At 43.7% G+C, this 26,828-nt stretch overlaps 1 protein-coding gene across 27 annotated transcripts in view; it reads right to left on the reverse strand.

The window, feature by feature from the left end:
* Positions 1 to 2,831: 2,831 nt before the first annotated feature.
* The window catches only part of LOC134212491 (nuclear receptor coactivator 2), a 530,556-nt gene continuing 506,559 nt past the window's right edge, over positions 2,832 to 26,828 (reverse strand). For 14 of the 27 annotated variants that reach the window (XM_062690409.1, XM_062690407.1, XM_062690405.1 and 11 more), the window contains 11 exons: positions 24,670 to 25,080; positions 24,315 to 24,624; positions 23,125 to 24,251; positions 22,299 to 22,499; positions 21,901 to 21,984; positions 20,628 to 21,837; positions 20,024 to 20,535; positions 19,698 to 19,962; positions 19,235 to 19,372; positions 18,041 to 18,556; positions 2,832 to 4,055 (listed from right to left, as the gene is read on the reverse strand). In XM_062690409.1, coding sequence (XP_062546393.1) covers positions 4,027 to 4,055; positions 18,041 to 18,556; positions 19,235 to 19,372; positions 19,698 to 19,962; positions 20,024 to 20,535; positions 20,628 to 21,837; positions 21,901 to 21,984; positions 22,299 to 22,499; positions 23,125 to 24,251; positions 24,315 to 24,624; positions 24,670 to 25,080 — 4,803 coding nt within the window. In that variant the 3' untranslated portion in view covers positions 2,832 to 4,026. Of the gene's footprint in view, positions 4,056 to 18,040; positions 18,557 to 19,234; positions 19,373 to 19,697; positions 19,963 to 20,023; positions 20,536 to 20,627; positions 21,838 to 21,900; positions 21,985 to 22,298; positions 22,500 to 23,124; positions 24,252 to 24,314; positions 25,081 to 26,828 lie in introns of all 27 variants that reach the window. The other 13 variants (XM_062690415.1, XM_062690414.1, XM_062690413.1 and 10 more) reach the window with 13 other exon arrangements.

A 26,828-nucleotide genomic window follows, 5' to 3' on the forward strand; every position in this document is an offset into this window, starting at 1 on the left:
AACGCAAAAACAGTGGAAGTGGGCATGATGGCTGAGAGACAGAAGAGAGCATTCGTTACGTTCGAATTTTTGATCTCCCGCCGAAAATATCCTATTGGTGGTTAACAAATACGGAAAAGGTGAATCGCACTATTCGTGAGAGGTTTGCTGCAAACCAATCAAGTTTTCACTAGCGTTAGAGGTCTGTACATGGATGTGGACGAGGTAATCCCGCCGTCGATTTTGGATAATAATCGGATTGTGAAAGTATTTTGTAACGATCTAATTTAAGGGCTCATGTTTTCTATGTCCAGCTACCGGTCATCGTAGAAGTTCTTCACCGACCAGGAAAAAAAGGAAACGAAAACGACTGCGAATGAAACCAGGATTGTGGATACGTCGAAAAAAATAGTGCAAGCTGAAGAAGCGGATCCGATGGAAAATGAAATTGTAGAACTAGAAGAAGAAATTTTCGGAGGTCATACTGATGAGCAGGAGGGGAAAATGCAGCAGACATTCGAGGATTCGGAGAAGCAACGGATCGAAATTGATGATGATTTCATTCAGCGGACGTACAGGATTCCTAACTGCCCGAAACTGGTGAATAGCTTTAAAGCCGTGATAAAGAGAAAATGTGGAAGCTAGAGAAACGCCAGCGTCGAGCCCAATTTGCTTGGACAGGATCTAGCGATAATGTTCCTCGACGAAAAAGCTCTCGTCTGAACAATAAATTATATTTTATACTACAGCATTCGGCTCCGTGAAGTTTTTAGAAAACGTCTGAGTCTTAATGCACAAATCAATTATAAAAAAAAACAAATACGGCCTGCTGAATCAAACAATGTTATCCAAATTTTGGATAGTTGTTTCTGGATCCGCCGTATAACACGCGTCAATACCGAAGCTCCATCACTGCTAGAGATTCAAACAGCCATCCAAAGCATGAAATCGAATAAAGCCCCAGGGGTCGACCGCATATCAGCCGAGATGCTCAAAGCTGACCCCATGACATCCGCTCAACTACTGCATCGTTTATTTCGTAATACTGGGACACCGCAACTTTCCCGGTCGACTGGATGCAAGGTATCTTAGTGAAGGTGCCCAAAAAGGGTGACCTGACTGTAAGCGTTCTCAAAGTTCTATAAAAAGTTATCCTAGCCCGGATTCAGGAGAAAATCGATGCGACTCTTCGGCGGCAGCAGGCCGGATTCCGTGCTGGAAGATCCTGTGTGGACCATATTGTTACGCGCCGTATAATTCTGGTGCAGGTCAACGAATTCCAAGAGTCCCTTTACTTGGTATTCATTGACTACGAAAAAGCTTTGGACCGTCTCAATCACGAGAATATGTGGGGCGCCCTGAGACGCAAGAGGGTTCCTGAGAAAATCATCGGCCTCATCGAGGCACAGTACGAGGCTTTCCCGATCAAAGTGCTGCACAATGGGTTCCTGTCCGACCCTATCCGGGTCGTAGCTAGTGTGATGCAAGGATGTATTCTATCACCGTTACTGTTCCTCATCGACGAGATTCTGGGAGGTGCGATTGACCGTGGACCAAACCGCGGGCTGCTATGACAGCCTATAACCATGGAGCACCTAAACGACTTCGAATTGGCTGATGACATTGCACTCCTCGCTCAACGGCGCTCTGATATGCAGAGTAAGCTCAACAACGTTGTCGAGCGCTCCTCTTCGGCTGGTTTTGCCATCTACGTCAACAAAACCAAATCGTTGGATGTAAACACGGTGACCCCTTCCAGTTTCACAGTAGCCGGGCAATTAGTGGAGAATGTTGAAAGCTTTCAATATCTTGGTAGCCAAATGGCGTTAGACAACGGTACCAAGATCGACCTAAGCGCACGGATCAAGAAAGCAAGGACTACCTTTGCGAGTTTAAGAAATATCTGGAAAAACAGGCAGATAAGTGAACGCACCAAAATACGAATTTTCAACTCTAACGTGAAATCTGTGCTGTTATTCGCTAGCGAAACATGATGTGTATCAGTGGAAAACACGCAACAGCTGCAGGTGTTCATCAACAGATGCCTACGGTATATAATTCGGGTCTGGTGGCCTCACAACTGGATATCAAACAACGAACTCCATCGTCGTTATCACCAGAGTCGGATAGCAATAGAAATTCGGGATCGGAAGTGAGGCTGGGTCGGCCACACTCTACATAGGCGCGGTAAGGAAATCTGTAAACAAGCATTAGACTGGAAACTAGCGGGACTTCGCAGCAGAGGCAGACCCAGAGGCTCATGGCGGCGAAGCATCAATAAAGAAATAAAAGAAGTCGACCAAAATCTAACCTGGCAACAGGTTAAAGCGATAGCTGGACATCGCTCAGGATAGAGATCTTTCAAGCCGGCCATTTGCACCACCGGAGGTGTACAGGACCCATAAGTAATAAGCAAGTTTCTGGACACTATATTTTCCATAACGCGATACTTCTAAAGCTTATTTTTTTCAATTTGCTGTGCCCAGTTTTTTCAGTTCCGAACTGAAAAAAAATAGGTGTATCCGGATATCACCTCACATTTTTCTTTATTTTCAGCACCAAATCCCTCCAAGCCCAACTATTCTCTTACCATAAGCCGCACTCCTTCTCCACGAAAGCGATCTCTTATCGATGGCTATGCGATGTCCATCGGCTTCCATCGTACCCTACAACCAAACCCCTTCTTCGTCTTCATCCTCTACCTCCGAATCAGTATAGGCTTTGCATGCACAGAGAAACAAACTCATGAGTACAACAGGACACGGTTTGCAGTGTGAGGGGGGAGGTCCAACGATAATAGCTCCACTGTGTGTCTACTTGGTTCCTATATGATCATTTTCTTTCTCGCTTCATTTTGTTTGATAATGTTTCCAGTTGCTGCTCAGAGCAAACGCCAATAGGAGTGATGAAAATAGTTTTAAATCGTGCTTAAATCTCTACTAGGGTAGAACCGAACACCAATTTACGATTTAGCGTTACTTCTGGTTACACCTTTGCATAATCTTTTGTGTTCGTTCTGCGTTCTTCTAATTTCATTAATTTTCTAACATTTATTCGTTTTTTTTCTGCTCCTTTCGTATGTTTTCTTATAAATGCGAAACCGTTGGTTTGTGGGAAATTTATCCTACTTTCTTTCACTGTCTAACGATCGTCCTCGTTCGCGCCGTAGTCTTTGGGTTCGAGACTATAAGCCTCGTTGCTCTCCTTCCCGTTCCACGGAGGAACATTTCCCCCTCTATTTATGTACGTCTAACTCGCTTCCCCCCCGACTCAATTTACGTTTGATTCGTCACATGTGTGAGTGTGTTTTGCACGGTTTGGGTCAACCTAACTTCTCGATTCCATGTTTCGATTTGTTTTGTTCTTTATTTGGTTAATTTAGATACACTTTTAAGGTTTAACACTTTTGTTGTTTTCATTTTGTTATTAGTTTGAACTAATGTTAGAGGTATTTCTATTTGCCTTACTTTGTTTTCATTAATTTACTCCTTTTTGCTCTTTAGCTTATATCGACTTTCCTTTACTCTGTGTATACATATTTACTTTTTTTTGTTAAATTATATACTTGGTTTTACACTTTACAATAACTAAATATGTACAGCACAATAACTACATGTTTTAAAGCCGTTCTGACGGCTTCCTCTAATTCATTCCTCATCCTAAACATCACATCACATCTCGGTTTTGTTATTTTTTTTTAGTTTTTGATATTTTTTGTTTTAATAATTAGGAGGTCAACTTAAGTGTTTTTTTTTGTTGCTTTTTTTCTTCATATATTTTTCCTAATAATGCCAAACATTTCCCATCGAATTGTTACAAACACATTTTGTCGATTTTGTTTTCAATCGTAACAAATTTTATTTCTCGATTTTTTTAGTAAATTTAAAACTTAGGACAGCGCAAAAATAAACAAAACAACATTTCGCTAATGGGTTGATAAAAAAAATCTTATAAAAACGAAGCCTAAACACGTACACGAACAACTTGTTTGTTTTATCACTTTAATCCGACAGAAGTTTTTGCAGAAGGAGGGATGAATTTTTCGGGTCACCGACTCGTATTGCCTCCGAAGAACTCTGAAAATAGACGGAAGAGAATGCGAAAAAATGATTTAATTGTTCTCGGTACCAAGGATCAGAAGCTGATTCGATGAAAAACAGGCCTTAGACACGCAAAGCTGTATTAGGAGATATTTCGAACAGATACGAACTGGGAAATTAGTATGAACAGAGTTTGATACCAACTGTTGATGATGATGCTAATGAATGATTTAAAAATATTATTACTAGATGAATTTGCCCGGACTTGCTTGTTGAATCCGTTTAGTTTATAAATAACATGACTGGAATTATTATCACAACATTTTGTCATTGCTCTATTGGATTGTCATTTTGCCCTTAACAAATGTGGAAGAAGTCAGCGAGGCAAAAAAAATGTAAAGTACAACACATGCTGGCGTTAACCTTTCCGTCATTAACGTCTGTTTTTAAGGGCTTTCAAAAATTAAAACTGCTGTATAAAACAAATTTCTTGACCGATTACTTCGCAACAACTTGTATGCCATCCAGATGGATTCCGATTTTCGAGTTCTGGAATTATTATAGAATCCGTTGGGGTCTGTTGTCCTCGGTAAAAGTGGCCATTTAGGAATTAAGGCCAAAACAGGTCGTATGTCACCTCAAACTTCATGATTTTACAAATCAATAATGGAAGTTATATTTTTAAGGTTCCTGAGCCACTCGGGTTCCATTCGCCCACAAAGGCAACAATCCGAGGGACCTACGGAATGGCCATTTCATAAATTAATCCTAAATAGGGTGATATCCTTACGTTTCCTGGGCCACTTGGGTTCAATCCGGTCACATTGGCCACATTCCGGAGGACCTGGGAAACAGCCAGTTTTAAAATTGTATAAAAATATGTCGTGTAACATATGTCGTCAAACTTCATGATTTCATAAAAATAAATATTTGAGAATGGAAGTTTTTGGGGTCTCTGGGGCTTTTGGATTCAATCCGGCCATATTGGCTACAATCCGGGAGATCAACGGAATGACCATTTCCTTAATTGAAATGGTCGTTCCTTTGGCCCCAGTGATCGTCGTGTTGCACCTCAAACTATATGGTTTTGAAAACCCGATGGAAATGTTTTGTTTACGTCTCCTTGGCCACTTGGGTTCAATCCGGTCACATTGGCTTCAATCCGAAGGACATACGAAATGGTTCTAAATTGAGTCAAAACAGGTCGTGTGACATCGCAAAATCCATGATTACACTTTACTTTTTTAGTAGAAACTTCTGAACAAATTCACAAATACATTTCTAGAACAATTTCCGATGGAATTCGAGGAGTAGTTGTGAGGTTTGAGTGAAATGCTTTCAGCGTGTGTTTATAGATTCACACTTCTGCGTGTCAATCGGCAAGCCATGACTCTGCCTCTTCTGGTCAGACCTAGGATAGGATGTGATAATTCAATTTTGACTGCCTGGCAGCGATGCCAGATACAATTTTTAAATGTCTGTGTTAATCTCAGTAAAATGTCTGTATCTGTCTGTATGGGGCTTTAGAGGTATACTGGAAATAGAAAATTACTCAAAACCATACATTTTTGATATCATCGAATATCAAGGCTTCAATAATCTGAAATTCGAAATAAGTTTTCGTTCCGTGAAATAATGTATGATATTGTGAATAATGTGAAATAATGTATAATAAAAATAATTGTAATTCATTTAATTTCCGTTAGCGATTATCCAGCTGAGATTCAGCGGCCACTCTCCATCTTTCGAGTCCCCCCGGATTCACAAAACGCCAATTTCAATTCTGCGTTTTCCGCCTCAGTGCTGCCTCCGCCCTCTCAATGAGTAATGGAAAATCATCAGGTCTCGATATGGTTGGTTATTTCATCATCAAAAACTTTCCCAACTCCGCCAAAATCTGGTTCTGGGGTTGATCAACCAAGCATAGTCTGATCGAATCTTTCCGGATGAATGGCAAAAAAGCCTCGTTGTGCCCATCCACAAAAACAACATTGCCTCTCGAGATGTCACAATGTACCGGCCTATTTCTCTGACAAGAGGTGTCTTCAAAGCCGTGGAAAGGTTTGTAAATCAGCGGCTGTAAAATAGTAGTCGATAATAGGTTCGGCTTTCGCTAACAAGCGTTCCGCCCGGAATACGGCACCGGCACATACTTCGCATATCTGAAAGATGTACTGCACAACGCCTACAACGACGGCAAGCACGCGAATCTAGAGCATTTCCAAGGCCTTCATCAGGACTTCTAACAGTGGCAATGGGGATTTTCCGGCAACCTCCTTGCTTTTGTCAGAAACTTGGTAAACTCTGATAACCAGCAAACGCGTTCGAGGACACGTCCTAATTCCGCTGGCTAGGTGACTAACCCATCTCCACCAAAAAGATTGTGGAAGTTCTCGGAGTCTCCATTCATCGGAGACTTTCATTCCTTTCGCACTTCCGCGAGCTCAAATTAAATTGTCGGACCAGAGACAACGTGGTTCGGACCTTCCTCATCGAACCAACAACAGGAGGTCCTTTAATTCCTATACGTTCGAGCCGCCTCAGAATTGTTACTCGCAACACCACCCGGATCTGCCTGTGCCGAGGCTGGTATTCTGCCTTTTTGCCACCGTGCGCTGGCGGCCATCTGCCGCTAGCCGGCTCGTTCGCCGCAGTCATTGCTGGAGAATAGACTTGAAACAACCCAGTGGCCGGGTCGTTTGTACCCGGATTTTTTCAATGTAAATAGTTGTAAAAATCTGGGTATGTCAACAAAATGGATCTGAGTCAGACGAACCCGAAATCTGGGTAACTGGGGACTTTAACATTTTCGGATACAGCAACATGGCGTCGACTGGCGTCGAAGTCTCATGCTCGAATCTCTCTCGCGTCTCAAAGACCGTCGGAAAATGGTTTGTGGTTTGCGAAATCACAAGACGCGTCTCGAAGACCGTCGGAAAATGGTTTGTGGTTTGCGAAATCACAAGACGCGTCTCGAAGACCGTCGGAAAATGGTTTGTGGTTCGCAAAATCACCAGGCCAAAGACGCGTCTCAAAGACCGTCGGAAAATGGTTTGTGGTTTGCAAAATCACAAGACGCGTCTCGAAGACCGTCGGAAAATGGTTTGTGGTTCGCAAAATCACCAGGCCAAAGACGCGTCTCAAAGACCGTCGGAAAATGGTTTGTGGTACGCAAAATCACAAGACGCGTCTCAAAGATCGTCGGAAATGGTTTGTGGTTTGCAAAATCATCAGGCCAAAGACGCGTCTTTAAGACCGTCGGAAAATGGTTTGTGGTTTGCAAAATCACAAGACGCGTCTCGAAGACCGTCGGAAAATGGTTTGTGGTTCGCAAAATCACCAGGCCAAAGACGCGTCTCAAAGACTGTCGGAAAATGGTTTGTGGTTTGCAAAATCACAAGACGCGTCTCGAAGACCGTCGGAAAATGGTTTGTGGTTTGCAAAATCACAAGACGCGTCTCGAAGACCGTCGGAAAATGGTTTGTGGTTCGCAAAAACACCAGGCCAAAGACGCGTATCAAAGACCGTCGGAAAATGGTTTGTGGTACGCAAAATCACAAGACGCGTCTCAAAGATTGTCGGAAAATGGTTTGTGGTACGCAAAATCACAAGACGCGTCTCGAAGACCGTCGGAAAATGGTTTGTGGTTTGCAAAATCACAAGACGCGTCTCGAAGACCGTCGGAAACTGGTTTGTGGTTTGCGAAATCACAAGACGCGTCTCGAAGACCGTCGGAAAATGGTTTGTGGTTCGCAAAATCACAAGACGCGTCTCGAAGACCGTCGGAAAATGGTTTGTGGTTTGCAAAATCACCAGGCCAAAGACGCGTCTCGAAGACCGTCGGAAAATGGTTTGTGGTACGCAAAATCACAAGACGCGTCTCGAAGATCGTCGGAAAATGGTTTGTGGTTTGCAAAATCACAAGACGCGCGTCGAAGACCGTCGGAAACTGGTTTGTGGTTTTCAAAACCACAAGACGCGTCTCGAAGACCGTCGGAAAATGGTTTGTGGTTTGCGAAATCACAAGACGCGTCTCGAAGATTGTCGGAAAATGGTTTGTGGTACGCAAAATCACAAGACGCGTCTCGAAGACCGTCGGAAAATGGTTTATGGTTCGTAAAATCACAAGACGTAAAATCACAAAGATCGTCGGAAATGGTTTGTGGTTTGCGAAATCACAAGACGCGTCTCGAAGACCGTCGGAAAATGGTTTGTGGTTCGCAAAATCACAAGACGCGTCTCAAAGATTGTCGGAAAATAGTTTGTGGTACGCAAAATCACAAGACGCGTCTCGAAGACCGTCGGAAAATGTTTTGTGGTTTGCAAAATCACAAGACGCGCGTCGAAGACCGTCGGAAACTGGTTTGTGGTTTTCAAAACCATAAGACGCGTCTCGAAGACCGTCGGAAAATGGTTTATGGTTCGTAAAATCACAAGACGTAAAATCACAAAGATCGTCGGAAATGGTTTGTGGTTTGCGAAATCACAAGACGCGTCTCGAAGACCGTCGGAAAATGGTTTGTGGTTCGCAAAATCACAAGACGCGTCTCGAAGACTGTCGGAAACTGGTTTGTGGTACGCAAAATCACAAGACGCGTCTCGAAGACCGTCGGAAAATGGTTTGTGGTTTGCAAAATCACAAGACGCGCGTCGAAGTCCGTCGGAAACTGGTTTGTGGTTTGCGAAATCACAAGACGCGTCTCGAAGACCGTCGGAAAATGGTTTGTGGTTCGCAAAATCACCAGGCCAAAGACGCGTCTCAAAGACCGTCGGAAAATGGTTTGTGGTTTGCGAAATCACAAGACGCGTCTCAAAGACCGTCGGAAAATGGTTTGTGGTTCGCAAAATCACCAGGCCAAAGACGCGTCTCAAAGACCTTCGGAAAATGGTTTGTGGTACGCAAAATCACAAGACGCGTCTCGAAGACCGTCGGAAAATGGTTTGTGGTTTGCAAAATCACAAGACGCGCGTCGAAGACCGTCGGAAACTGGTTTGTGGTTTTCAAATCCACAAGACGCGTCTCGAAGACCTTCGGAAAATGGTTTGTGGTAAGCAAAATCACAAGACGCGTCTCAAAGATTGTCGGAAAATGGTTTGTGGTACGCAAAACCACAAGACGCGTCTCGAAGACCGTCGGAAAATGGTTTATGGTTCGTAAAATCACAAGACGTAAAATCACAAAGATCGTCGGAAATGGTTTGTGGTTTGCAAAATCACAAGACGCGTCTCGAAGACCGTCGGAAAATGGTTTGTGGTTCGCAAAATCACAAGACGCGTCTCGAAGACCGTCGGAAAATGGTTTGTGGTTCGCAAAATCACAAGACGCGTCTCGAAGACCGTCGGAAAATGGTTTGTGGTTTGCAAAATCACAAGACGCGCGTCGAAGACCGTCGGAAACTGGTTTGTGGTTTTCAAATCCACAAGACGCGTCTCGAAGACCGACGGAAAATGATTTGCGGTGGCGCGTCTGAAAGACCGCTGAAAAAAATGGTTTGTGGTTTGAAGAACAACAAAACTCATCTGGAAGATCGAAGGAAATTGGTTTGTGGTTTGCAAAATCATAAGGTGTGTCTGGAAGGTGGCCGAAAGTGTATGGCAGTTTGTAAAATCAATTGGATTTGGATTGGATTTGAATTGGATTTTGATTGGATTCGGATTGGATTTGAATTGGAGTTGCATTGGATTTGGATTGAATTTGGAATGGATTTGAATTGAAAATGGATTGGATTGGATTTAAATGGGATTTTGTTTGGAATTGGATTGGATTTGAATTGGATTGGATTTGTATTGAATTTTGATTGGATTTGAATTGGATGTTGATTGGATTTGGATTGGACTTGGAATGGATTTGGAACGGATTTGAATTGGATCTGGATTGGTCTGGATTTTGATTGGAATTCGATCGAATTGGAATGGATTTGGATTGGATTTGAATTGGAGTTGGAACGGATTTGAATTGGATCTGGGATGGATTTGAATTGTATTTGGATTGGATTTGGATCGGATTTGGAATGGATTTGAACTGGATCTGGAATAGATTTGGATTTGGATTCGATATTGTTTGGAATTGGAATGGATTTGGATTGAATTGGATTTGTATTGAATTTCGATTGGATTTGAATTGGACTTGGAATGGATTTGGAACGGATTTGAATTGGATCTGGATTGGTCTGGATTTTGATTGGAATTCGATCGAATTGGAATGGATTTGGATTGGATTTGAATTGGAGTTGGAACGGATTAGAATTTGATCTGGGTTGGATTTGAGTTAGATAAGATTTGGATTGGATTTGGATTGGATTTGGATTGGATTTGGATTGGATTTGGATTTGGATTGGATTTGGATTGGATTTGGATTGGATTTGGATTGGATTTGGATTGGATTTGGATTGGATTTGGATTGGGGTTGGAGTGGGTTTGGATTGGGTTTGGATTGGGTTTGGATTGGGTTTGGATTGGGTTTGGATTGGTTGGATTGGATTTGGATTGGATTTGGATTGGATTTGGATTGGTTGGTTGGATTTGGATTGGTTTGGATTGGTTTGGATTGGTTTGATTGGATTGGATTGGATTGGATTTGGGTTTGGATTGGGTTTGGATTGGATTTGGATTGGATTTGGATTGGATTTGGATTGGATTTGGATTGGATTTGGATTGGATTTGGATTGGATTTGGATTGGATTTGGATTTGGAATGGATATGAATTGGATTGGATTTGGATGGGATTTTGTTTGGAATTGGATTGGATTTGGATCGGATTGGATTTGTATTGAATTTTGATTGGATTTGAATTGGATTTGGATTGGATTCGGATTGGATTTGAATTGGAGTTGCATTGGATTTGGATTGAATTTGGAATGCATTTGAATTGAATCTGGATTGGATTGGATTTAAATGGGATTTTGTTTGGAATTGGATTGGATTTGTATTGAATTTTGATTGGATTTGAATTGGATGTTGATTAGATTTGGATTGGACTTGGAATGGATTTGGAACGGATTTGAATTGGATCTGGATCGGATTGGATTTTGATTGGAATTCGATCGAATTGGAATGGATTTGGAACGGATTTGAATTGGATTTGGAACGGATTTGAATTGGATCTGGGATGGATTTGAATTGGATTTGGATTGGATTTGGATCGGATTTGGAATGGATTTGAATTGGATTTGGATTCGATATTGTTTGGAATTGGAATGGATTTGGATTGGATTGGATTTGTATTGAATTTTGATTGGATTTGAATTGGATTTTGATTGGATTTGGATTGGAATTGGAATGGATTTGGAACGGATTTGGATTGGATTTGAATTGGAGTTGGAACGGATTAGAATTTGATCTGGGTTGGATTTGAGTTAGATAAGATTTGGATTGGATTTGGATTGGATTTGGATTGGATTTGGATTGGATTTGGATTGGATTTGGATTGGATTTGGATTGGATTTGGATTGGATTTGGATTGGATTTGGATTGGATTTGGATTGGATTTGGGTTGGATTTGGATTTGATTGGATTTGGATTGGATTTGGATTGGATTTGGATTGGATTCGGATTGGATTTGAATTGGAGTTGTATTGGATTTGGATTGAATTTGGAATGCATTTGAATTGAATCTGGATTGGATTGGATTTAAATGGGATTTTGTTTGGAATTGGATTGGATTTGTATTGAATTTTGATTGGATTTGAATTGGATGTTGATTGGATTTGGATTGGACTTGGAATGGATTTGGAACGGATTTGAACTGGATCTGGATTGGATTGGATTTTGATTGGAATTCGATCGAATTGGAATGGATTTGGAACGGATTTGGATTGGATTTGGAACGGATTTGAATTGGATCTGGGATGGATTTGAATTGGATTGGATCTGGATCGGATTTGGAATGGATTTGAATTGGATCTGGATTGGATTTGGATTGGATTTTGTTTGGAATTGGATTGGATTTTGATTATATTTAGATTAGATTTGGATTGGATTTGGATTGGATTTGGATTGGATTTGGATTGGATTTGGATTGGATTTGGATTGGATTTGGATTGGATTTGGATTGGATTTGGATTGGATTTGAGTTGGATTTGGATTGGATTGGATTTGGATTGGATTTGGATTGGATTTGGATTGGATTTGGATTGATTTGGATTGGATTTGAATTTGGATTGGATTTGAATTGGAGTTGCATTGGATTTGGATTGGATTTGGAATGGATATGAATTGGATTGGATTTGGATGGGATTTTGTTTGGAATTGGATTGGATTTGGATCGGATTGGATTTGTATTGAATTTTGATTGGATTTGAATTGGATTTTGATTGGATTTGGATTGGACTTGGAATGGATTTGGAACGGATTTGGATTGGATCTGGATTGGATTGGATTTTGATTGGAATTCGATCGAATTGGAATGGATTTGGGACGGATTTGAATTGGATTTGGAACGAATTTTAATTGGATCTGGATTGGATTTGGTTTGGATTTGGATTGGATTTGGATTGAATTTGGATTGGATTGGATTTGAATTGGATTTGGAATGGATTTGAATTGGATCTGGATTGGATTTGGATTGGATTTTGTTTGGAATTGGATTGGATTTTGATTGGATTTGGAATGGATTTGGATTGGATTTGAATTGGAGTTGAATTGAATTTGGATTGGATTTAGAATGGATTTGAATTGGATCTGGATTGGATTGGATTTGGATGGAATTTTGTTTGGAATTGGATTGGATTTGGATTGGATTTGAATTGGAGTAGGATTGGATTTGAATTGGTTTTAGATTGGATTTTGATTGGATTCGGATTGGACTTGGAATGGATTTGGAAAGGATTTGAATTGGATCTGGATTGGATTTGGATTGGATTTTTATTGGAATTCGATCGAATTGGAATGCATTTGGGACGGATTTGAATTGGAGTTGGAACGGATTTGAATTGGATCTGGATTGGATTTGAATTGGATTTGGATTGGATTTATATTGGTTTTTGATTGGATTTGGATTGCATTTTGATTGGGTTTGGATTTTGATTGGATTTAGATTGGATTGTAATTGGATTTTATTGGATTTGAATTAAATTGGATTTGAATTTAGATTAAATTTAGTTTGGATTTAGATTGGATTTGGATTAGATTAAACTTGAATTGGAATTGATTTTCTTATCTTTATTGGATGGTTTTTAAATCTTATTAGCAATGAAGTTCAACACCGCTTAGTTTTGGATTGCATTTGGGTAAGATTTGGATTGTTTTTGGAAGAAATTTCAACCTCTTTTTAATTCGCTAAAATCTCGGATAACAAAAGAAGGCCATTGGCTTCGTAAATTTGTTGTTCTCTAATCATCCATTCATTACTCAGATCCTAATTTAAAAGCTTGTATTGATTTGTGGCACAGTATAGGAACGAAAGTATGAATCACGTTTTATATTTCGCGACCCACAATTTGGGTTGGTGCAACAGATGTTCACCTTCGTTTCATTTAAATAACCTAGGAGAAAAATAAGCATTGCATCGTTTGCAAGAAGTTTTTTTTTGCGATTTTTTTTAACCGGAACTGCTGTCCGAATTCAAAGACCTGGATTGTGGCCAATGTGACCGGTTTGACGTCAGTTAGACCAATGTTTGACGTTTGAAGGTGTGACATGATCTGTTTTGACTCAATTTAGAAAATGGCTTTTCTAAAGGTCCCTCGGATTGTTGCCGGATTGAACCCGAGTGGCCCAGGAGCACTGGAAATATCATTTCCATCATTGCTTTGTGAAATCTTTAAGTTTGAGGTGTCATACGACCTGTTTTGACTTAAATTTGTAAATTTTCAGTCCACTTTATCCGGAGAGAACTGACCCCAACGGATTCTGGAATAATTCTGGAATCATACTGAGGATTGAACCAAATATGAATGAAAAATATGGATCCAAGATATGTGGTTTTATAGCAGTTTTATTTTTTGAAAGCCCTTAAAAACAGACCTCAGTTTGTTGCAATAAAATCGGTTGACAAAAAATAATGGAAAAGACTTTTTTTCCATGTTTTGTATGGTATGGGATCACTATGCGGCGTGCTCTTGCATGCGCAGAAGGTGCTATACATCGCAAACCTTTCACCGACAGCAGGTTGTCACTGGCACTTCAACTTCAAAAGCACTTCAACTTTTCCTCAAGGGAAAAGCGGTGCTGAAGAAGGATTGCAATATCATCGCTACCGTTCCGATGAAGGGTAACCTGTACGAGGTTGATATCGAAGAGAGTAGTTAAACTGCTAACCTTTACCAGGTGGAACGAAACGAACCAGGTGGCCAAGATCATGCAGAAGAAGATGACCACTGGTGTCGACGTCAAGCCAGGCTAGAATCAATTCTGCGATGCGTGCGCCCAGGGTAAGCACTAACGGGACCCATTCGGTGGAACTCGTCAATGAGCGAATTCACTCGGACGTTTGCGGCCCCTTCGATCCACCAGCTTGGGACGGATCGAGGCATTATGTGTCGTTAATTGCAATGATCTACCCAATGAAGCAAAAATCGGAAGTCTTCGAGAAGTTCCAGCAGAATGAAGCATTGGTGACCACGCATTTGGGTTTGCGCTTCTGGACGTATGGTTCGACCGTGCAGAAAGGCTTCTACAAAAAAGGGCATCCATGTCGAAGCAACTGTGTCTTATACGTCTCAACAGAACGGCGTGGCCGAGCGATTCAATCGGACGCTGGTGGAAACAGTGAGGACCGTGGATTGATTCATCGATGCAGAAGTGAATGCGGTGTGAATCAGTCATGATAGACCTGACAGCAGTGCATATGTATTTGATTAACCGCAGCCCAACAGCAGCGTTATCGTAGGGTACAACCGAATCGAGTCATATAAGAGTTGCTGCAGAATTGTGGGCCCTCCTTAGCCATGTGGTAAGATGCGCGGCTACAAAGCAAAACCGTACTGAGGGTGGCTGGGCTAGATTCCCTGGCCGGTCTAGGTAATTTTCGGTTTGGAAATTGTCTCGACTTCCCTGGACATAAAAGTTTCATCGTGTAGCCTCATAATACACGAATGCAGAAATGATAACTTGGCTTAGAAACCTCGCAGTTTATAACTGTTGAGTGGCAATGTCCCAGGGGGGGGGGCTGTAATTTCAATGAAGAAGAAGAGTTGCTGCAACGCCTCTGGAGCAAGAAAAGCAGGAAGGCGGAGATTGCTCGTGATGTCCGTTTCGACGAAAACTGTTCTTCGTTCGCTTCTGAAAGCAGAGATGATGAACCGTTAGTAATCCTACCATCGAACGAGCAAGAGGAGGAAGAAGAAGTCACTGGCGAACCGGCGACACCAGAGCCTACCGGAGATGAAGAAAATTCGGACAACGATGAAGACGACTTCAGAGATCCGGAAGTAGACGAGCCAACCGAACCAACAACCGTCGTGCTCCCTTCGCCAACAGAAAGACGCGATGCTCAGGGCGAGTCATCGAGGCGCAGCGAACGAGAGCTCAGGCTACCGGGTAAGTTGCTTGATTACTTTACAGGTTTCCGAGCAAGCTCTGTCGCATTTTTCCCCACACTAGATGTTCCTGAAAGCTACCAGGAAGTCTTGGACCTAACCGATCGCAACGAGTGTCTGAAAGCCATTCAGAACATGCTGCAGTCCATGTAGAAGAGCCTGGTGTGGAAACGGATGCTATGTCCTGTGAACGAGAAGCAGTTGAAAATCAAGTAGGTCTTTCGGATCAAGGACGACGAGAACGGACCGTATGACACAAGGCTTTACTCGTCGTGACTGGATTACGAAGAAACGTACGCTCGGTAGGCGTTCACGAGGACTTCATCTTCCACGAGATGGACGTGAAGACCGCTTTCCTCCACGGCGAGCTGAAGGAAACCATCTTCATCAGTGCCCCGGACGGTGTAACGGCAGCACCGAGAACGGCGTGCAAGCTTCTGAAGTCGCTGTACGGGCTGAAGCGATCGACGCGGTGTAGGCGCCAAATCGAGAAGCTGGGCTTTATTCGAACGAAGAGGGACTACTGCTTGTACTTCAGGTACCGTAACAGCGACCAGATGTACATAATTCTATATGTCGATGATCTCCTGATTGCGGGAAGAAACTTGTGTTCCATCAACGCCGTCAAGAATAAGCTGGCATCCGTGTTCGCAATAACAGACTGCAGTGAGTTTCGGCTTTTTCTCGGTACGAGGGTCGATTACAACCGTCGAAGTTTGCAGTAACCATCGAGCATGTGGGAACAGTGCGTGCTTTAGTCGTCGCGAAAATGATAAATTATCTATTTGGTGTTCAGTGCCCCATGGGCATGTATTGCGCTTTGCTCCAGATTTTCAATATTTTGCAGTAGCCATCGCGCAAATAAGTGCAGAGTGCTACGCGTCCGATCGGTCGCCCAAAACGCGATTCTCCTCAGTTTTAATATGCCACCAGGCGTGCATGCTTTAACTTTTTTCTCGTCGCGAGACAGCGAATTAATGTTATTTCCCATCGCATCGCTTACCGAAGTGAATCCAGATAAATTATCCTTTGTAACGAAAACGATATCCTATCCCAAGACAATCGTGGAGATGCAAAGGTATATTCGGTCTCTAGTAACAACGAGAGTGGCATTAACAATCCTTCCCTTCCTATATTACCGTAAGGACGTGGCCAGCGACGTTATTGATTTTAAGTATTTGAGCTCCCGAAACATGTACAATGAGAATGGATAGCTAATCCCAAGCTCCATTCATTTGGTTCTCTGCACAATCGCGCAAGTTCTAGTCAATCACGGAGTAGCAACTACGAATTGTACGGTCATGCTCATGCGGATCGACTATAACCGTTGCGAAGACTGTCGTAGGAGTCTAGCATTACGAAGGTGTTGAATCGTTTCGGGATGAGCAAATATAATCCGACCAGGACTCCGATGGAGAAATACCTTCAACTGCCACGTGGTGGGCCTAATGCCGGTGAACCGTATCGAGAGCTGCTTGGAAACCTGGGGTGACATTTCGCAGCTTGACTCGGAACGAGCAAACCATGCAAACTGTTGTACGAATGAGTTTTCGAAAGGAGATGTGCAATGAGGCCCCTGATGTACATTATGCTTTTTATCAGGCTAGATGTGTGTTACCCTGTTGAGTTCATATTTGAAGTACATTATTGAGTATCCCAAATTGAAAAGACGTGATGTAGCCATGTAGACGATGTTTCAAATTTAACATTCTTAGTAATGATTTTATTTAACAAACCAAGACTTTTACTTTGAAACATTTACTTTCTTGAATCAATTTGTTGGGCACAGATTTGCATTTTGTCAGTGCACTGTCCATGATCGCATATTTGTAACACTCGCATTTTTGTTTATTTTGTAAAAAACCTGTGAATCGTTCAGAAAGCTCAATTTACTTCATTTAATCCCACAACCAGCGCCGTAGCGTGTGGTTGGCCGGGTTGCCTTCGAGATCCAATTCATCACATTTATTTTGTTTTTCAACGAGCAGCATCCATTGATTGTAAACTAAACAAACGAACTAATCAGAGGAAACCCCACTAAACGGAAAACAGTATCAAGATTCAAGAATTGTGAGATGCTTTCTACCCGTTTGCCGATCACCCAATCTCCTTACCCGTTTGACAGGGTTGACATTTTCGTCGGTTCCCGATGGCCATTCACTAGACGTTAGGAATTTACTATCTAAAAGCGGCGTCCCAACTTCTAGCAATTTTACAAATAGTTGATGTAACGTTTATTTTTTATTTTATTTTTTGCATCGGATTCAAATTTGCATGGAGATTTGGTACGGTTTACACAAAGGGGAGAAAGGAAGAAAAGAGAAGAAGAGAGAAAGAAGATAACACCAGATTAGGGAGAAGTCGTGTTAGTAGGTGTAGACTTTCGTTGGGTGCAGCTTCGTATCTTGTTGTTGTGAAAGAGTTTATTCGTATTAGTAGAAAAGGGCGGTGCTTAACAAAAAGTGGGCGGGTGTAAGTGTTTTTTAGTTTTATTAGTGTATAATTGTGGAATAGTTTTTTATTCTGTCGGAAACAAACACTAACCTTTCGGCGCGAGGTGAAAATTGAATAGCATTGACGGATCGATGTCGCCCGATGTGTTGAGTAACGATGACGTACCTGGTAACTGTGATGTTTGCATTCCGTCTCCGTTGCCAGAACTATTTCCTCCTCCTCCTCCTCCCCCTGCGGATCCTGTTCCACTCCCCCCACCGCCGCCACCACCATTACCAACTAGATTCCCTGTGATACCGCCCATGCCGGGACTGAGTACGGAACCGTTGCTGCCCGGTCCCATCCCGACACTGTTCGTGCTGCCGACTCCCGTCATGACACCACCACCTGCGCCGCCACCGCCGGGCACGGTACCGGTGCCTGGTCCCGCTCCAGCAGTTCCGACTCCTCCCATGGGCGACAGTCCGATCGGGCTTTGCGGTGTTCGCAGGCCGCCCGTTCCGCCAACACCGCCGCTTGCCGCATTCTGTGCCCTACCCGAGACCACCGCCCTCAACTCTTGCCGGACGTGCTCCGATGTGCCCAGCCCACCTCCATTGTTGCCACCTGCAAGAAGAGCAAACGACCGGGTTGTGCTACTGGTTTTGTTTTGGTCTCGATCGGAGAGGCCTCTCTTTCTCGGCAGGATTGCTTTCCGAATGGCGCGCGCACAAAACGCGAGAAAGAGATGGTTTCATTATAGCGGAAGGTTTATTTACAGCGGATGGTGGATTGGTTAGACAACACGCTCGCATTGGAAAATGGAGGATGGTTTCGAAACAAGATGGAGGAGATGTTCTCAATTTTGAGGAAACGTATCCCAGTGCCAAATCGAATGAAATGAGAATGTTTGTATGTACAACAGGTGCAGGGTGATTCAGAGTGGTTAGTTCTTTTTTTGACTTCGCCAAATTTTGAATATCCCAGACTACGAACAGTTTAGACGGCCAAATTTAGAAAGATTGCTTATTTGCAGTAATTTCGACATGAATAGTCACAATAACACACAACGACAGCAACGGATAACAAAGAGTTACACAGCACATGTGGAGCCTATTGGTGGTATGGAATTGGTATGGAGATGCGGATAAGATGTGGTGGTGGAAGATGTGAAGCAGGTAAAGAAGGCGCTTGGGGTATGTGATTTATGAGAATGTGTATTTGTGTGGTTTGAGTGTGTGAGAGTGCGGGAAGGTGGATATGTTTGGGGGGTGTTTGAGTTCGGTTTGGATGGGTGCTGCTTACCAGCTTGGCTGCGATTGAAGTAATCGCCTGGTGAGCCTGCCGAGTGCTGCTGCTGCATTGCGGAATTGCTGAACATCATCCCATAGCCACTATTGTCCGGACCGGGTCCATGTCCACCGTACGAAGGACGTGGCGATCCTGTGGGAAACAGCTCGGTTTAGACGTGTTGTTGGTCTTTGACAAATGATTCCCCGTGATTCTGAATGTCATATGTTGTGTGTGTGGCTAAAAGCGCTCCCATTTTTGCCCTTTAAAATTACATTCGAGGAGACTATCGTACAAAATGCAAGACAAAAATTGTTTCAATCAAAAAGAACAAAATACAATTTGGCCAATTTTGATAATTTGAACTCATCCTGGTTCGTTTAAACTACAATTTCCAGTAGATTAATTCATTCCCGTAAAGTGTGATCGAAAGCATTCGCGTGTTAGCTGGATCGAGCAGTTTAGCCGAGACACTCACCTGGTAGATGTTGGGTTGCCTGAGGAGGAATGCTACCCTGTCGTTGCAGTCGCATTTGTTGACTGACAAAGACGGGATTTCCGAAGTTTGGCCCGGGGACAGCAGTGGATTGCGAAGGACTTGGTGGTCCGGGGAATCCGCTTCCATCCACCGTGCTGCCAAACGAGCCCTGCCGTTGCGCTCCGGGTGAGTTCAGTGATCGCTGTCGCTGGGGAGCTACAAATTGTCGGCTCCCTGCGGCAGCAGGATTGAATCCGGGGACCGTCTAGAATGGATATTTTTTGTAAGCCTGTTCTGTTCAGTAGATTGTGAAAATGAAGACCTACCGATAGTTGAGCATTGAGCATTGGGTTTTGTTGTTGTATGGAGGGGCGATTGTTCTGTTGCCACTGTTGTTGCTGCTGTTGCTGGAGGGCAGCTGAACTGGCCTGCGGCATCTGTTGGGAACCGCTGAAGGGAGGTTGTCGAGGTGATAGCTGCTGGTTGCCAGGATTGCCTTGCTGGAACCCGGCAGCAACCAATTGTTGCTGCTGCTGAGGTGACATCCGGTGGCCGGGGTTGTTGTTAAAGGGATTGCCTTGGAACCCTGCTAGGTTGGAGGTGGTTTGGTGTTTGGCGGGGAATTTCTGGTCGGTGAAATGGAACATACCTGTCTGCTGGGGACTAAGTTGCGTTCGCTGATTCGGACTCAGCTGTTGTTGCATCAACTGGCTAGACGAAAAACCAGGACTTAGCTGTGAATCGGGTACTACGCTGTTAGCCCGAGTGAGCGAAACATTTGGCGCAACGGTGTTGTTTAGCAACGATTCGATGTTCTGCATACCTGGAGTTAATCCCACTGGAAGTTAGTAACGAGGGTGGATAAATTAGGGGTACTCTACGGTGACTAATTCCTAAACTGTGGTGTGGAACTTTTATGAGGGTACTTACGGTTAAGGTCGGCGTTGGCTGTGGCATTCACCGGTACCACCATCTGTTGTTGTTTCTGTTGTTGCAGCAACCGATGCCGCTGCTGTTCCTGAATTCGTTCGCGTTGTTGTTGTTGATGGGTTAGCTTCTGCATTGCTATAGCACTTGGACTTGGGGCACCATTCCCGAGCTGTCCGACGCTTGGTCCACCTGGACCAGACATGCGCATTCGTGGTTGATAAACAGGAGGTGGAGTGAAGTTGGGATTTGGCGTTGTTGGAGTGCCTGGGGCTTGCTGTGGTATTTGACCTGCCGGTGAACCAACGGGACCCATTCCATGCATCGGATATGCCGGAGGACTACCACTGTACTGCATAGGAGAGGTGACGTTCTCGATTTCTCGCATCAGAGATTTCTGAATTGCATTGATTGCCAGTTTTTCTTGGATGTCCTGCTGGCTGGATTGGGATGGAGTAGTGGATGCTGATGACTCGATGGAACCTAGGAAACTATTGAGTTCGCTATCGGCAAAGCTGCCGTCTGGGGCGATGTCGATAACGTGGTTAAGTATTTCGTTCAGCTCTGGGTCCCACTCGGGCGTGGCATGGCTGGTGGTGGAAGTGGCCGACGATGGCGTCGCAAATGGGCCGCTCCCAACGGAGCCGATGCCCGAGTCTTGGATAGCTGAAGAGAAGTTCTGCTGTCGCTGCTGAGCGGCGATCAGTTGCTGCTGAAGCAGGGCCTGTTGCTGCTGCTGGTGGCTGAGGTAGATATCGGATGAAGTAGGTGGCTGTTGCGATTGTGAAGGCATTGCTGAATTGCGCATCTGCTGTTGCTGCTGTTGCCTCCGCAGATGGTTAATCTGTTGTACATGCTTCAGATTATTGTTGCTAGTGGTAAGGTTGTTGTTGTTCAGCGTTTGGTTCGAAGCTGTCGAGCTCGTTACGCTGCTCATCTGGCGTGATACGTTGGAGGTGGGTATATCGGGGATGATGCGTAGCGGCAGCGAGTGACCCGGCAGCATCTGTGTCGGGGCTTTAGACGGGTTGGCCAACAGCGAGGCCAGCATTTTATTCTTCTCGCGCAACTTGGACGGTTTATCATCGGGTCGTTTCGCAGCGGCACCCTCGTCCGGTTCGTTCGAGGGTCGCTTCCGATCGTTACCCTGGAAGCGAAGCATTTGGATCAGTTCCTCGTTGTTTAGCGGGGCCGGGTGTTCCTTGGGTTCATCCTGAAATGCGACAAAGTATAATAGTTTCAAGCAAATTTTCACTGAAGAGCTAAACGGTCATACTTTAACCTTCTGCAGCTGCCTTAAAAGTTCACTCGGCCGATTCCGCGCTTCCGGGTCGTCGTCGTCACTTTTTTCGTTGAGCAGCTGCAAATGAGAAAGTAAATGTGTTACTATTTTTTTCGGGTTCTATTGGTTACTGTCGTTTCTCAGTCAGTTAAATGATGCAAGGTCGATAAGGCAAAACATTCTCGTCACAAATCATAACCAAACAAAATTATGCTAATTTAAGAATTGTACGAAAATCAAGATCGCTATTTAGGAAAAAACTACAAATTCTATTGCAAGTACTGAAGTTCAGTTTCATTTAATGTGCAAATGGGAATAAAGATAAAGAAGAAAACAGAAAAAGGAAAATGTGAATGAAGAAAACAGAAGAAAAAGACAGTGCGACAGCCTACCTGCAATAGCATATTATTGCTACCAGACTTGTTATCGGGGCCAGGCCGGGCGCTTCCCAAGCCAGCACTAACATCACCACCACCGACAGCGCCACCTTGCGACTGAAGGGCTCTAACTGACTGAGGTAAACGTTGTGAAAGAGTTGTGGTACTTAATTTATTTCCATTACTATCCTTATCTTCTTCGGAATTTAGCAAGCCCTACAAGTATACGGAAACGGTCGAAACGGTCGGTACTTAAAATTTTGATGTTTTTAATGTCAACAAATTAAATGAACCTCATTTCTATTAAGTATAACATGTGGGCTTTGGTTGAACAAGTAGTAAATCTGCTCAATTGAACTCTTTCGATTTAACCGACTGTTGAACATGCGTAAATTTGCCGATTGACGGTACGTAAACTTCAACTCAATTAGCCTTTACCTTCGCAGCCTCTTTCGCGCAACCATATTTTGATGATGTTTTTGCTCTAACTAATTCAATTTTTCACCGATTTGTTTGAAATTTTCAGACATAAACCAGAAATTATCATAGTCTTAGAGAGTCGATCGATTGGGCATGTCAGTTCAACGGATCCTGATTTATACGGAATCCCATCACAAATGCGATTAGTTGTACGCACATTTCGACTGTTCAGAATCATATCGAGAAAAACGCGATGAATGAAGTATAATCTCATAGTTTGGTCGCGGTTTTGATCAACAGTTTTCTAAGCTCTCTTAGATTAATATTATTGACCGACACTGGCTTGCTAATGATCTTCCCATCGATATATTATTCCAACACTCGAAACAAAATTATCTTTCGAACCGGAGATGCCACCTACCTTCAAGATCCGGTTCGGATTCCGGTGGTCATGATCCATATCCAACCCGGACGAGGACGAGGCATTGGAGTGAGGTCGTTTGGTTGTCAGTAGGTTTCGCAATCGCTCTGAGTCGTGTGAGGCCATCTGCTGCTGATGCTGCTGCTGTTGCTGTTGTTGTTGAAGTTGCTGCTGTTGCTGCTGTTGCTGGATCTGTTCCTGGACCTTATCCTTGTCGTCGAACTGACACTGAAAGCCTCCGAATAGACTCGCATTGTTGTTTGCCATACTGTTGTTGTTGTTGTTATTGTTGTTGTTAACCTGTTGATTGTTGTTCGAGGGAGATGGTTGCCCTCCGGCACTGCTGGCGTGGTATGGAGTCAGTGGCGAGGGGCACATTGGCGCCGCGGCCGGACTGTATGCAGTAACCGATGGCGGCCTAGGCGTGCTGACCGGCGTAACACTTGTTCGCGAGTCGGGCCTCGAGTCCCAGGTGACACCAACCGACTCCATTTCGTATGTGGAATGTGGAAATTCGAACTCAAACTCCGACGGGAAGAAACCTGATCCATCCGATGATTGCTGACAAAGAAGGGCCGAGCTCAGATTACTACTTCTAGGTGAAACTACCGATCCCAACGCTCCCTGAAGGCCGCTAGGTCCCCCGGACCCAGTACCACTCCCGCTTCCGTTCAGCATGCTGGACATCAGCGGTCCACCCATGTTGCTTACCCCTTGGGTAATCTGTTGCATCTGGCGGGTTGTACTACTGCTGCCACTGCCGCTACTAGTACTAGGAATAGCCAGACTAGACGACGAAGACGACGACGGATTGTTCAGCCCGCTCTCGACCATGGCCACCTCGTTGTCGTTCAGGATCGTGTGAATGGCCATGATGAAATCCGGCTCGTTTGGTTTGTTGTTGCGGAATAATCTCGTCTGTGCCTTAACGTGTACGTATACGTCCGGTCCTCCCAGGCGCAACCGATACGACGACACCTGGGCATCGCCGTTCGCGTTCATCACATTCTGAAGGTGTTCGTTCAGCCGAGGCCGATCCTGGAAGTGGCAGAGATCGTGGATTGACCGTACAGTCTCTTTGGTTAGAAAATCCGTGAATTGTTTTCTCAGCGTGGCTGCGTCAAAATCTGTACATGAAAAAATTAAGAATATTTATGAAAAGGATCAACGTTGGAGAACTTGAACACTACCTGTGACAGCACCAGTCATGTCCAGCTTGAGCGTTAGCTGCTCATCCAGCGTCTGTGGCATAGTGTGGCTCTCGATGGCGGGGCCCTGATGATGTTCGTCCTCTGGTAGTGTGATTAGACAAAGCACGGACGACGACTCGGCGTCCGTGTCATCCTTGACGGGGGCGGAAATGATGAGCAGGTCCTTGTACTTGTCCTGGCGCTGCTGCTTCTGTTCGATTGTGTCGTTGGCGCTCTCCGGTGCCTTCAGTAGCCAACGAATCTTGGTTCGGATCGTTCGCTTTGGTGGTTGAATAAACTGCGAATAAAACTGAACGTTTAGTTTAAAATAATTCAAAAATTCAGATATTCTCACCTCATTTTGATCCCAGTTTAGCTCGAATGAATTCTTATTTAGAATAGGACTCAACTTTGAATGATCACCAGTATGCAGGTACGAATAGATGGACTGGCCATGCAGCTCGGTACGGGTGTAGTGCAACACGTCCAGCACGTTGTCGGTGGCACATTCGATGACGCCCTCCGAGTTGATCTCGAGCAGGACCCAACCGACGTTGGAGATGTAGTACTTGACCGCCTCGAAATAGGCCGACTTTTCCGGCGAGTGTCCGTTGACGGACGGTTCCGGAAGTGGGGGCTCGGTTGAGGATACCTCGCCCTGCTGTACCGGATGCAGCTTACAGGAGTCGCTGCAGTCGGGCGAACACTTGGAACAGCGGTTCGATCCGGTTAGATCCCGGTTGCCTTGCTCCAACAAACGACGAAACTATAAACAAATCACGGAAAAAAAGAGTAAAATTAGTGTCTTCTCTTTATGTTCCCCCAAGAGATGGCTGCGAAGAGGTTGCTAAGTGCTTTATCAATACTCTGCGCGCCACTACTTCAATCCCTCTCTCGCTGTTGGCAATTTCTGCATTTATTTTTGGCAGCAAAAACAAAAATTACATAATCCTCTAATTTACGCGAATTGTCGAGTATGGTGGAAGCCACGCGCTCGCTGCAGGCATGATGAGAGTCGCCGGTCCAAAGTGGCGTTATCAAAGCCTCATGTACAACTCGTTTCTGGACCACGCTCGAGAAAGCTAACGCGCATCTTCGTCCGTCCCTCTCCCAGCGTAGGTACAGTGCATTTCTGTTTTAAGCACTATCTGCTTTTGCTTGTTCACAAATAAGACATTGAAGACTGTTTTTTTCTCTCCAGAATAATTATTTTTAGATAAAATGTCTACCAGCAGCATAATTTTAATTTGTAATAAAATAGCATATATTGGAACTGTTGAGCTCAGGTACACAAACTTGTTTTTCACTTCTGTATGGGATACTAATGAACCGCTCACAAGCCTGTATCTAAAATGCCTTTTAACAAAGATTGGCCAGATTTTTCTCAGGCCCCTTCGGGACAACGTGTGGTACCTCTGTTTTACCTCTGTGTTTACGTCTAGGACCCACTTACCCTTTGAAACGAGGCAAGCGAGACCTATTCTGCTTTATACCGTGCTGTGCCCTTATTCCAATCAGCGCCTAATTCCGTTCACGCAAGACAAAATGATAAATAATAAAGAGTTTTTCTCCAAAAACAACAGAAAAATATCGTTGTACTTTTCTATGGTTATGCATGCATGAAACGAAATGAAAACCAGCATCATTTTTAGCGATTAATAGCGAAAATTTAAACAAAATTTGTTGGTCGTCACTACGAGCGCCATTTTGACTGTTTTCATTAACCCACTTGCTAAGAATGTCTGTCATAATATTTAAGCATTTTTAAGTAAAAATTTGCCCTGTATTTCAAACACAGCAGCATAACAAGACAAAACAGATAACATTATAGCGTATTACCAAATTGTTGCCTGTATTTTCCCAATAGAAAATGTTAAAAAGTGAAAAATATCTTGACCGGAATAAGGGTACATCTAAATCTACCCGTTCCTTATTCCGTTCATTGGGTTTGAAGGATGGATTCCGAAAATTCCGTGTTTGAGAATATAATCTATGAGCAAGAAAAGGTACATCGTACATGAAGCCATATGAACATTTGAAATTCTATCCCGCAAGCAGGCAGACAGAAAGGAAATCCGTTAACGACTCTACTCGAAAAGGTTATGGGACCTTTTTCAACTCGTTCCGGGAAAATACAGTTTTTTTCAGTTAATGATTTAATGATGATTTATAAAGTGAATGCTGGACAATCTTAAGAAAGGGTTTCCGGAGAATATGGACAGTTTTAAACAATCCATAATTGCGGCGTTCTTGTTTAAAAGTTTTAGCCGGAATTTTTTTTGCGAATTTCTATAAAAAACACTGCCCTCTCTGAGCTACAAAAAAGGTTATGTTTTACCGAAATCCGTGAATACTTCGTAGAAGTAGGGTTATCCGGTACTTTAAAGAACCGGAACTTTAAAGAATATTCAATTTGAACGAATCAGTGGTACGAACAATTCCAAACAAACAGGGACATTGTTTTGGAAGGTTCAGGTCAGAATTAAAGGCCTAGTATCCAGGCTCAAGTGAAAA

This window comes from Armigeres subalbatus, chromosome 2, assembly GCF_024139115.2.
Source record: "Armigeres subalbatus isolate Guangzhou_Male chromosome 2, GZ_Asu_2, whole genome shotgun sequence".
Classification (NCBI taxonomy): domain Eukaryota; kingdom Metazoa; phylum Arthropoda; class Insecta; order Diptera; family Culicidae; genus Armigeres; species Armigeres subalbatus.